At 35.8% G+C, this 14195-nt stretch overlaps 1 protein-coding gene across 1 annotated transcript in view; it reads left to right on the forward strand.

Annotated features, from left to right (window-relative positions):
- LOC140169193 (beta-galactosidase-1-like protein 2) overlaps window positions 1–14195 on the forward strand; it is a 31101-nt gene that overhangs the window by 3691 nt on the left and 13215 nt on the right. The window contains exons 3-5 of the mRNA XM_072192450.1: window positions 3184–3268; window positions 7116–7180; window positions 9914–10001. Of these exons, the coding sequence (XP_072048551.1) occupies window positions 3187–3268; window positions 7116–7180; window positions 9914–10001 (235 nt within the window). The 5' untranslated portion in view covers window positions 3184–3186. The remainder of the gene's footprint in view (window positions 1–3183; window positions 3269–7115; window positions 7181–9913; window positions 10002–14195) is intronic.

A 14195-nucleotide genomic window follows, 5' to 3' on the forward strand; every position in this document is an offset into this window, starting at 1 on the left:
CACACAACAGGATTTGAACCTGGGACCTTTGGTTTAATTGTCCAATGCTCTACCACAAGTTCTCAATATTAATTTGTTAGCCAGGATCCAGAAACTATCCATCCAAAATTGTTGGGGTCCAATATCGATTATGCACCATGATCGATCACATTTGTTTCAAAGTATATTGTATACCTAGGTACTGAATTTGGCAGGTCTACATAACTCCCAATATTTTTTATCTGTATCTTTAGTTGTTACATAACTATGTATATAATAAATGTACCATTTATGACAAACCACTATTGCTTTAAAAAGAAAAAAGAATTAAGCATTTTAATTCATCTTTTAAAAGCAACTAAAATCTCTTGTTTCAGCAGATAAATCATATTAGTCCCAGGTATTAGTCCAGATGGAAAAGTATTTAACCTGTCCTTGACTGAATTGAACTTGACTTGACTTGATTGAATAAGTCATTGCACTTAGAATACTGGGTTAGCATACCCCAGACATTAAAAAGACCTGACTGAATTGAACTTGACTTGATTGAATAAGTCCTTGCACTTAGAATACTGGGTTAGCATACCCTGACATTAAAAAAGACCTGACTGAATTGAACTTGACTTGACTTGAATAAGTCATTGCACTTAGAATACTGGGTTAGCATACCCCAGACATTAAAAAGACCTGACTGAATTGAACTTGACTTGATTGAATAAGTCCTTGCACTTAGAATACTGGGTTAGCATACCCCTGACATTAAAAAGACCTGACTGAATTGAACTTGACTTGACTTGAATAAGTCATTGCACTTAGAATACTGGGTTAGCATACCCCAGACATTAAAAAGACCTGACTGAATTGAACTTGACTTGATTGAATAAGTCCTTGCACTTAGAATACTGGGTTAGCATACCCCTGACACTAAAGAGTCCAAGGTATTTTAAATGTTATATTATTTTCATAGACCTATAATATTCATATATTTGAATAGAGGAAATAAAGGTGAAAGTAATTCAAAGTAAGTTTTCTTTCCATACTCTACATTTTTATATCATTTGGGATTTTTTCAGGCATCCATAAGACGGGTTGATGGGTTTTCCACCCAGTTACTATTGACTTAAGCTCTTCAAAACAAACATGGGTGGACGTGGATGGGTCCCTGGCTATAGTTATCCCATGAACATCTCTGAAATGTACAGTAAACACAGTATTGGGTAACAAATCTTAGTGTTGATTGAGTGGAAGTAGCAGCAACATTTGTTTAATGCTAATTTTGTATTACAAAGAGTGTTTAACCATGGAGGTATATAAATAAATGGAGAATGATCCAGCCAAGCCTCTTTTGTACTACGTTGGTTATGACCAATTATTGTTGAATAGGCAATTTCAGGTTTATATTGATTATGCTAAGCTGATTACATTGTGAAGTCTGTTTCACTGGCCATTGATTTCAATGGGGTAAAATGAAGTTTATACTTATTGGAAATTAAGTGCTCATGTTTCATAAAAGTTTGATATCAAAATCTCATTTTCGCCAAAAAATTGAGTGCTTAAATTGCATCAAGAAATCAGTCTTTTGAAAAAGAAACACCTTATCTGTTGTCATCTTGTGACTCCTACATTTTGGTCATGAAAAATTGAATTAGGCCTATGACTTTTTTTTTCCCAAAAAGTTATGACCCCCCGTATATTTGGAACCCCTCCCTCCAAAGAAAATGATAGCCTCCTAATAATATTAATAATCATTTAGGCCTAAATACTGCAAATTATTTATTATACAATGAGAAGTTTAATGATGATGATTTAAGCGGCCTATACGATTTCATGACAATACAGAATTAAAAGTTTAAAAACAATAACATGACATATCCGTCATGGCACTCAATCAATTTGACCCGAAGCTTCAACCAAAATCACGATTATCATACACTAAACTATGAGAAACTGTTTAAACAAAGTATATAGGGCCTATACATTCCATATATCAATTTCTCTCTAGAAAAGATTGTCTGATCATCACTTTTGCTTGAATTCGAAGTACTTCCGTAAATTTTTCTCGCTTTCAGAACTCAAATGGCCCAAATTGGCCCAACATAATTGTTTCACAATCGGAAGGTAAAAACGTTTTGCTTTCATTTGCACTATATTTGAACTCCCTCAGACCCCTTAAAAGCTTGATATATGAACATGAAAACTAAGTATATTTGTCAAGTTACGGCACAACTAGTGTAGAAAACAGTTTCATAACTTGAGAACAGAACATCCGAATTTCTTCGGGTTTTCGCACGATCATACATTGAAACTATAAGCTATCAAAACTGGTGACTTTGAACTAGCTGATTGACTAGCTGACGTCATTATACCGTCTCTTTTACAAGGCTTCCGGGACGGGTCAATGTAGGGTCAATTCCTATGAGGAAATTTTGGGAGTGATAATCAATGAACCATGGTAGAGGCTCATAACCATCGTGGATATCAATAGCTTGGCTGAAGTGGCTGGTCAATTCAAGTTTGGTGACTCATTGAATAGAGGTAACGGGATAATCTCCACTTAGGAGATTAGAATTCTGGCGATCATTCTCCATTTATTTATATACCTCCATGGTTTAACGTACCAGTGCACTGACCATTGTATTTTATCACAATGCATTGCTCAGTAAAATGTAAAAAGGCATGTGCATTGGTATTTGTCAATGTATTCTCTCATTAATGGCATGTAACGTAAGTTGGGACTTAAAATGATGATTTAAATCATGAGTTTAAAAAAAAATCCCTGATTTAAATCAATTTAAATTTTTTTATTGATTATGGGGAATTCAATGTTGTTTTGGTCAAATAATCATCTACATTGGCCTATTTTTGATGTTCTTAATGATTTTAAAGATATTTTACGATCCCATTGTAGGTCTGTTGGATTTTTTCAATGGAAATCACCTTGATATCTACATCAACAATTGGTTTGACTTTAATTTCATAATTTGAATTACCAACTCTTAGGCATTGTGTTGAGGCACTTTAGTTGACTGGAGCGGATATTATGTGGTTGGGGAGAAAATTTGTTTGAAAAAGTACAATTTTAATCAAAGAAATCTGATATAAATCAAAGAAATCTTAATCTGATTTTTAAAAAAGAAAACCAAAAAGGTCAGCATCCCTGATAGTTTTTAATATTATGTAGAACACCCGCAATATCTCTTTTAGACTATGCAAAGAAATGGCATCAGAGAGCTGCTTATTACATCAGATAACAACTGGAAGCACCTGAATGACGGCTCTGTTGATGGTGGTAGGTAGTGTTGACATATCAGACCTTATACACAGCCAGTATCTTACTCACTTTTGATGGGTTACCTAGTGTGACACTCTATAGTTACTCATTATGGGAATGCTACTTTGTACAGGCTCTTTTGAAGGCAGAATTCCATGCTTTTCATAGCTGTGAAACAGAGAAGATATCTTACCCTTCCCAGGATCCTTTGCAACATGATACATCCCCTCATGTCATCAAATGACACTCCCATTACTTTTTTGTACAGCTTTGCTTTGTTTTCATTTTGAGAATAGACTGGCTGAACATGGGTCAATAATCAAGAAATGAACATATTTTACAAGATATGGATATGCTCAGTTTGTTGCGGTATATTTTGTCATTATCGACCCATGTTGCATTAGATAGCAAATCAGTGCAGGATATTGAAATGGGAGAAATGCATTGTGGGAAGTGTAAGATATCTTCTTGGGCTGTGAAATGTGCTGGGATTTGATACGTACATATTTTTTCCATGCAATGTCCAGATTTGTTGTAGGATTCTGTGCATTTTGATATTTCTCCCTAAGTTAGGCCAATTCTTCCAAGTTGCTCAGCACAATTTGCCATTATTTTGGGCAATTTGGCTTATCCTTACATTTACTGAAGTCAGTGGCCGTACCTATACCCTGACATAATTTCTGTACCTAATATTGGGGTACTACATAATGTTACTATAGAAAGTCCCCACATTTTGGTAGGTTACCATTATAGAGAAATGAAACTGGCTGTGTATGAGTATACATATGAAGACTTTAGATGCAAAATGTGATATATATCCAAAGGTTGCTTTGTGTTCATATTGGATTTTGGCATTGTAATATACTGCACATGAAAAGTATCTTTACAGACAAAACAAAAGCAATTTTTCAAAACTAAATTACCAATAAAGTGGTCCATGGATTAGCCCATTGGAAGTTTTGAAAAGTCTTATCCATTTAACAAAACAAAATCAAGTATCCTCAAGTACAAAATTTACACCAGCAAAGGGGGTGTGGGGTGCAATGGGGTGCACCCACCATACCAATCCGAATAAAAAAGTTCATGTTTTTTCTGCGGTAAAAACATAGAAAATTAGTTTTTTTTGAAGAAAGAACTTCACAAAAGTTCCACTTTTGAGCCTGCCACATCCCCCAAATAAAAATGTCAAAATCTTTTTTGAAGAAAAATTCATGAAAGGTCTACTTTCAATGGTAATACCAACACAGGGCAGCCAATTGTGTATATCACTTGTTTGCATCTGAATTCTTCAGAACTTGGCACATGTAAAACTAAATATAAACTACCTTATTTTCCAGCTTTTGCTAAAACATGGCATACAAGAGCTGCTTGTGCATTCTGATGGCAACAAATTAGAGAACATGGAACATGGTTCTGTAGAGGGTGGTAAGCATGATGGCTGCTTAATCGCTTGCTTTGCTTGCTTGCTCACTTGCTTTGCTTGATTGCTCGCTTGATTTGCTGTACATGCTTCTTACTTTATTTTAAAGAAGTAATAAGCATGTATAGCAAATCAAGCCACAAAAAGCCACAACTTAGAAGAAGCCACAACTGAAAAAAAAAAAGCAGATGTGAAAATGAAGGTCAAACACACTGTATAACTCCAATTCCATTGCATGGGAAATGGAGATTTTTCAGTTGGGGGGGGGGAGGGGGTTAAGCTCATTTTCGTTGAAGATGGTAGTTTTCAGTTAAGGGTGTAGTGTGGACTGTGTGCTTGTTTAATTGCTTACTTGCTTGAGTTGCTGAATGCTTTTAAGGTATTATTTTCACAAAATTTAAAGATAAGTTCATTATCTTTGAAGATGGTGTTCAGTAGAAGGTGGCAAGCATTGTTGCTTTGTAACTCGCTTGATTGATTGCTTGATTTGTAAAATACTTATTATCAGGGCGACGCTAGAGGGGGGTATGGGGGTGTGACACCCCCCATACACAAAATTGTTGTCGTCGAAACCATATGATTGTCGGCAAATGTAGACAAAGCTATGTGATTGTCGGCAAATTGCAAGAGTCATATAAAAGATTAATGTGTTACGAAATTGTGCTGTTGTTACGTAATAGACCTATTGTGAATGTTATAGTAGTAGTTACTAATTTAAAAATATTAGTTGAAAAAAATTTTTTTTTTTAGATTCTTGAGTGTCGTCCTGGCTAAAAAAAATTGGGTCTACAATTCACAAAATATTTCTGTCGGCAAAACATGCTGTACACCCCCCGAATCATATTGGTCTAGCGATGCCCCTGCTTATTATTTGAAGATTGTGCTTTGTTGAGGGTGGTAAACAAGGCTGCTTTTAAGCAGCTTAAAATAGCTTACTTGATTGTTTGCTTGATGCCAAATGATTATTATTTCCTTGATGTAATTTTCTTTGAAGGTGGTGGTGGTGCTTAGTTGAGGGTGGTAAACATGGTCGCTTATCACTTCTTCGCTTTATATCCCAAATGCTTATTACTTCCTTGAATTTGTTTTCTTTGAAGGCGGTGGTTAGCTTGCAATTCTTGATCATTTGCTTGCTTATTTGCATGATTTCATGCTTGCTTACTTTTTTGTTGTGTGTTGCTCATCTCCACATCAGTGGTGTTAAGCTGTTTTAAACCATTCCATGTCATTGCCATCTCAATTTCAATTGTATCGTATGCTCAATGCAGTTGGAAATTTTGTAATAGTTTTTTATGTTAAATTGCAGTTGAAAATAATTGAAATATGTGACCATCCACCACGAACCTAGTGTTAAGTCGCCAGTGCTTATTCAGAGATGTGGACCAATAAACCTTAAGGTTATCCACTTTACTCATGCGTGACTTCTAACAAAAGGCGCTGGTTCCCGTAGTATTCCTCATTCAAGCCAATTTAATGCACAACCTCAGAGTTACTTGCATGACTTTGGCGGGCTATTTTGAAACAGTCATGGTTGCACATGCAGGTTCTTCTTTTGAATGTCGTAAACAAGGTATAGCAGTCGCTGATAGGATATGCAGCTTATAGAACACAGATAACCTCTATAGGAACACATAGAAAATATAAGAATTTCAAGAGGAAAATAGATTGTTCAGCACCTAATTCCTAAGCATTTATTTCAAGTGATATATCATTTTAAAGCATGTTTTATGGGGATTTCAACTATTTTTGAAGAGAGTCAAAATTTGTCGTGAATGGTCACATTTGTATATAACTCATTTGAACTTTGCACAAATTAGCCTCAAATGAAACAAATTAGTTTTGAAAATCCTTCATACTTGACCACTTTTTATGGACACAAACGGTTGGATTTTGAATGTCTTACATTGCACGGTGAAAAACAATGTCCAATTTTTATATCTAAATACAGATATGAGCAATTGAGCATCATTTTCTGTAGATTTGGATATTTTTCACCAGTTTCCCATAAAAATGTATTCTCATTAACATTTTATTATCATTTACTATCATTTGTTAATTTCACATGCAGTTATAACCACCATCTGTTTTTATTTTTTTTATAATGTGCAGCAGCAGTATAAATCAACTTAAACACATCAAAAAAGAAACTTAACTTTGAGTGGCAACAACTTTGAAGACAATAAAACTTTAGCAATGCAATTTTTTAGGAAATTAAGTATTTTGTTAGCTGCTGTTTGAAACTGCACTTGTGTAAAACGATATTGGAATGATCAAGAAAGTCATGATTAAATGGAATTTGATGTGATTTGAAAAGTTGGAAATTTCAAACAGATGATGCGATACGAAATTGCCAGAGGATGCTTTGCAAGTCTCTTATTTTGCATGTCCTGTCACCCTTGACAACACACATCTTATTGTTATATTATCTTGTCATTCTCTTCACAGTGTTCATGACGATCAACTTCCAATCTGATGTAGAAAAAAATCTAGGTTTCCTCACCAAGCTACAGGTAAGATTAAGTAAGGTTTACACACACACACACACACCCCCACACACCCCGACATACCACTGCATCCCCATCCCTAATGTAGACATTTAGGTTTCCTCAACCAGCTACAAGTAAGATAATATAGCATTGATTTACACACACAATACATTTTTGTTTGTACACCCTACATGTCCATACAAACACCCCCCACACCCGTCACACTTACACCCATATACTCATGCCACAACGCCCACACCCCTAATATATCGCTCATTCTACAAAATCCGGTGCCAATCCACTAAAAAAATAGAAAAAATAAAAGTTGTTCAAAAAGACCTGCTTTTTGTGTTTTTTAAAAGTAAATGTATCACTACTTTCAGATGTAAAAATTGCCAACACCACTTGCATATTTTTCTTTCAGGAAGTCATGATGTTTTTTAACACTAAAACTCAATGTAATGTGAGCTACGTTACCGACTATAATGTGGGCTGGTTTTACTCAATCCAAGGTCATAAAAAGCAAATTAAAGATCACTTGAGTGAAATGTAAAACAGATTTCACCATTTCATCGAAGTTTTGAAGATGCGTAAATGAGTGTGTAACGTAGCTCACAGTAACGTAGTTCACTAGATTTTAATGTTTTTAATGTGATTTGCGAACGTTAGAATGTTATGTCGGTTAATTCTAATATAAATGGGGTTCGACCACTGGTAGCTTTCACATATTATTAGGAAGTACATGTAATACAAGTGCATACTATAGAATTCTGGTAACGTAGCTCACCAATCTTAACATGGTCGGTCGAAATTTCAATGTTTACAACATTTCTATGCCAAAAATGCTACAGCATCACGATTTTTACTGTGATTTTTAAAAACCTATAAGTGTTTCCTTTCAAAAACCGCAAATTACATTGATGCCTCTGTTTAACTTCTTTCCAATAACGTGTGTTAAAAAGGAGTAACGTAGCTCACAGCGTTTTGGTGGAAAGTGCAATTTATTTTAGAATTACACAAAGACATTTTAATCACTAAAAATAATGTTGATAAACAATATGATGGTGCGTTATCTAATTAAAAAACAACAAATATGAAAAGAAATCGCATTTATTCAAAGAAAATATTCAGGGTTAGATGTGACACTTGAGCTGTGGAAACGCATTTTTAGCGATTTTTGAGCCTTTGCAAGGGTTAATCAGGCTGAAGAAAGCATTTAAAGTATGGAAAACTATATATGTCCGTGTAGATCTCGTTGAGTTCTACCAGAAAAACAACATATTTGATGCCCTAAATGCTCGACAAAGTTTTTGTGGACCAAAGAATGGAAAAAAGGCTATTGGCACCGGATTTTGTAGAATGAGCGATATAGAAATACATTTAGGGTTCCGACTTTCTTCACCCACAGATACAGATAAGTAGGTATATTATAACATTGGTTTACGTACAAACGCACCTCCACATGTAAAGACCTCCAATTAAGTACTGGACCCTCATGGACCGAAATTAGAAATAAAAATACATTTATTAACATATTTACAATTTAAAATTGTAAGTAAATTATGCAATATATTCTATAGTTAATTGATGGGATGTGATGGTGATTGTTGAGGTATTATATGCTTGATAGAATCATACCATCTACATGTATATTGTCACAATGGGATCAACGGAACTTGAAGATATAATTACAAAACATATCAATCATGTGCAATATAGTTATTGTGCTGTACAACTATAAATCATGTTCTTGTACCTCAGTGATCTTGTTTTACATTGTGTTCAACATTAAAATAAGTCTAAACATTAAAATGGCTGTGGTCATGGTGGTGGTATATCCACAGAGTACGTATCAACAGTCAAAGTCCCGTGCATTGTATGCTGTGAATTCTCACATATTCATGAGGGCCGATCATTCGATTGTGATGTGTCTAACATCACGCCAGCGTTGTGTGCCTTCGTGTAATAATCGTGTATACACGATAGAGCTTTGCATATCTTGGCGTTTGCGCAAAAGACCGTAAAAATATGTGGTAAGTGTGTAGCAGTTTTGCCTGTCGCATTTCATGGAACAATCGGCCCTCATTATCGGGTTATGCAGAGACTTTGACTGCTTGTACACGGTCTGTTATCTTTTTTGTCCATTGGTAATATCATCTCTTCCCTCATCCTTTGACCTGGGTCCCAATATTGCTCTTTAATATGAATTCATACATACTCACGATATAACGAAGTTTCTGATTGGATTTGGGTCCTTTTTTGCTGGTCATAAATTCCGTTTTTATGACCAGTACGCAAACATAAACAAGCTGCGCCACGCAGCGTTGGAACCCAATTAACGTGATCCACGATTTGCTAGTGTTACGTACACGCGCATGTCACCGCGCCCATCTCACGCGGAGTGCAAAGACGAACGTGTTGACTCCTGGCCGTTGATCTTATGAGTGGAGCTGTTTCCTGCAAGTAGGCCTACTCATTTTCACCCAAATTTGGAAGGAAATTGGTATGGAAATGTTATTTAAACTTGTAAACCCTTATTATTTTCATTTGTATTGAATTGCTAACAATGTTCAGAATGTTGGGTATGTATGAACGGGGTTCATTCATAGGATTTCGGGCATGATCGTTGATTTATGCCCAAGGCGTGACAGCGATCATGCCCTCAATCCTATGAATGAACCCCTAACTCTCACCCTCCTGATTGTTCATACAAGTCATGTATATCAACGATGCCCTTTCCATGATTTGTTACTCTAGGGTGATGACAAACCTAAGATGGTGATGGAGTTCTGGTCTGGTTGGTTTGACCATTGGGCAGAGGGACATCATGTGCTGGACACTGAACGTAAGCTATGGGACCATTCAGGGTTGGTGGGAGGGGACAAGAGAGTCTGGTCTGGTTGGTTTTACCATTGGGAGAGGGACAAATGTGCTGGACACTAAAGGTAAGCTATGGGCCCATCCAGGGTGGGTAGGAGGGGACAAGCTAAGGGAGTCTTGTTTGGTTGGTTTGACCATTGGGGAGAGAGACATGTGTCCTGGAAACTGAAGGTAAGCTATAGGACCACCCAGGGTGGATGGGAGGGGACAAGAGAGTCTGTACTTGTTCGTTTGACCATTGGGCAGAGGGACATATGTGCCGGACACTGCAGGGTGGGTGGGAGGGGATGTCTGGTTGGTTTGACCATTGGGCAGAGGGACATCATGTGCTGGACACTGAACGTAAGCTATGGGACCATTCAGGGTGGGTGGGAGGGGACAAGAGAGTCTGGTCTGGTTAGTTTGACCATTGGGGAGAGGAACATATGTGTTGGACACTGAAGGTAAGCTATGGGACCACCCAGGGTGGGTGGGAGGGGACAAGAGAGTCTGATCTGACTCCTGGGGAGAGGCACATCAAACACAAGTAGATTCCATCACTGCACCAATCAAATTGAATTAACAAGTAAAAATGATCATCATCATGATCTTGAAAATGCTACAAGGTGTATCATGGTCCTGTTTTGTTCAGCACTAAATGAGTTTGACTGACCAGTTTTGGATTCTTTGCAACCTTTGAATGTCTGATGTATTGCTGCCCAAAAGGAGCCCACTTCCATTGTCAATGCGAAGACTTCTAACAACAACATATGTCAGCATCCAAGAAGCGTCCAACACAGGGTAAATTGGGAAGCTGGTAATTTTAACTTGAACGTGAAGTCAGTCGGTCATTTCAAATGTTTAGTTTTAGTTTTGGTTTTGGTTTTGGTCATGTGGTTTCCTATTATCCTGCCTAGCCATTTGACTCACAAGATATCGAATTCTTTGTTTCTACCTTGTGTTAAAAACTGAACATTTGTATCAGGCAGATTCGGTTTTCGTTTCAGTTTCTTATAAGGGATCATGTCACTAAATGCACGCAGTTTCTGTGTGCAATTTTGCTGATTATAGTGCAAAATTGCACAATGGGACAATGCTAATTGCACGATGACATTAACATCGTATACTGGAAATTGCTGCATAGCACTGGCACGCAGGAGGAGGTTGACCTATCAATGACTGTGAACTGGTCTCCCTCCTAATAGCGCAGTAATTACCTCAGGGAGTTCACAGTCAGTGCAACACAAGCCAGTGATATTTGACACATGTATGTGATGATGTTGTCATTCTCAGAATTTTCTTCTGCAAAGCCAAATTATTATATTTTTACGTGAATATGCTTCTACTACGAGGGGCAGTCAGTATGTTTTAAGAGTTGACTCGTGACGTCATATGCGGATTGTTTTCATGGCATTTCTCAATGATTACATAAACACTGTACCTTTGTCTTTCAAACAACACATGTAAAAATTATATCATACACATGATTACGTAACAGCATTAGCATAAAATCAATATACTAGGGACACTGCCAAATCACGCAAAAAGGCGGGCCTTTTAAATTACAGAAAAAACACGTGTTTACAATGTCCGAAAACAGCAAAAGTACAAGGTGCATATGGCTAGTTTTGGGCAGGAATAAACACTAGGTCCTCCGTTTGCATATGGTAAAATATGAGACTTGCCATTAAACTTTGATGGAAATGGGACTTCTGGAAACTTCAACAACTTTAGGGCTTGAATGGAAGCAAAATTATTCTGCAAAAATGGCGAAAATGAAAAAGCAGTTATTACAAATGACATTAATTATCTCCAAAATGAAACAGACTAAAATATAATGACTGGTCACGTGTGAGAGCTGGTACTCAGTGCGATGATAACTGGTGCAAATGAAACAACAATCTGCGCATGTGCAGGTGGGATGACCGATACAACATGGTGGAAAAGCACGGAAATTGCTAAATTCCATGTAAATAGGGCCTAAAATATTACAAAATGCTATGAAAATTGTAATTTAAATATTCATATGAATTTTTATGGATGATCTCAACCTGAAATGAACAGAAAAGTTTTAAAAATAACTTTCTCATTCAAACGATGGCCTCTCTCTTTGTACCACTACTTTTTGTATAAATGTAACAATGGTACAATAACAGTTATATTTTAATCACGGATTCAAATATTTTCTAGGAGACTCCGCGTTTAAATGTTTGGAGATTAGTCAACAGAACTGGCAAAAAAATTTAAATTTCCACGTTTGCTATTTTTGGCAAAATCAAGATTTTTAAAGAAAGAAAAGCCTTGTTTTTGTCAAAAATAAGACATATTTGACCACGCATTTTAAATAAACTAAAACCTTTACAGCCCAACAAACATGGTTTAATGAACTGGTTGTTTGTGTTCTATTACTGTTCCAAAAGGCAGCATTCTCCATTCTTTAATTTCCGAGAAAATATAGAAAATACAACAATACCTCATTTCAGCCTCTTATTTCCCTTAACAAAAACGCCTCAATTTCACCAGGTGACTCTAGACCATTGATTTTATGCTAATGCTGTTACGTAATCATGTGTGTGATAGAATTTTTACATGTGTTGTTTGAAAGACAAAGGTACAGTGTTTATGTAATCATTGAGAAATGCCATGAAAAGCGATCCACAAATGACGTCACGAGTCAACTCTTAAAACATACTGACTGCCCCTCGTATAAACCAGAAAACATACACATTCATTTGTAATGCTTTAAAACATATATTTTTATTTTACACATGGGTACATTAATTGTAAGATAGTATGAACATGATTTTCTTTCCAAATGTTCTACATATCCCTAAATATTGATCTTGAATGATTACCATCAAGCAATAATTTGAGCATTTTGTGACCCATAAGTGTTTAATAGGGGCCTATAAATATAGAACCAGTTTTATGGACCCATGTTATTTTTAATTGGGTGGATAATATCTCAATTTGGCAATCAAATTTTTGCACAGCTCACTATAATGTACAATAGACCTTGTCCTATTTCATATTTAGGAAATTGTTACTTTATATTTTATGCATTTTGTGTTATTCTTCTTCTGTTTTGCAATGGTTTTAATATCAGTCAATGTTGAAGTCAGTGTGATCTTGTACATTATATCATTAAGTTAGGTAGTAGAATGCATGAAAGTTCGGTAAACAAGAATCATACTTTACTTCATATTCTCATTCCAATCGTAACTGATAATTCATGGGAACTGTGAGTTAGCCGTCAATATTTGAAATGAAATATTAATCAAAATAGAAGACAGATTTCTTAAAAATGGTAATGGAAGGTGTTTCAATGCCTGTATTAATGTGGCTATATAGTTGTGATTATGATTTAACACTTTAAATGACTTTAAAGAACTAATAATTATTTTTTGATACATAATTAAACATACTATCGTCTTACCTTCGAAGAGTGGATGTCCCTTGTTTATTTTTTTAAAGACAATTTTCATCATTCTCAAATTCATGTTAATAAATGCATTGCTATTATAATATAAAGATACAGTAAATTTCTAAGTGCAATACCTATAATAAGGAATGCATAACTCAAAAAAAGTCTATTTAGGTGGGATAATATAATGCATAAAATAGATAATTAACACAGTTTGTATTTTGTAACAAACTAACAAAACTTATAATAACATATATCATATCCTTTGGTAAAACCATAGACCCTATATTGTAAAACATAGGCAAACTGTTTAGACTTTGGCAGCCAAATCTGAGAATGTGCACTGGGAATATATTTTTATAGGGAAGGTTAAGCACAAGGTCAACTCCTACTTCCAACTCCAGATTACCTTTGGGAAAAGGACCATAATGGGCCAGATAATTGCAGGCTACAGTGAAGTTGATACAAAGCCAACTGCACGATGATATTTCAATCAGTGCATACAGGCATTGTGCAATATTGTCCAATGAATTGCACAATAATTAACATGCATTTAGTGACATGACCCTTAAGTGGTGTGAAGAAGAAAATTATTTGGTTTGAAGTTACCTGATCTAAGTAAACAAAAGAAATGTTTAAATTTCGCAGTGCAATATTGACAAGGAGAGAAATCGAGCATGTCGATCTACATTGGAAAACGTGGTTTAGAAAAACCAATAAGCTAGGGCTATTTTAACTGTGAAAAAATATAGACCA

Source organism: Amphiura filiformis, chromosome 14 (genome assembly GCF_039555335.1).
Source record: "Amphiura filiformis chromosome 14, Afil_fr2py, whole genome shotgun sequence".
Taxonomy (NCBI): Eukaryota; Metazoa; Echinodermata; class Ophiuroidea; order Amphilepidida; family Amphiuridae; genus Amphiura; species Amphiura filiformis.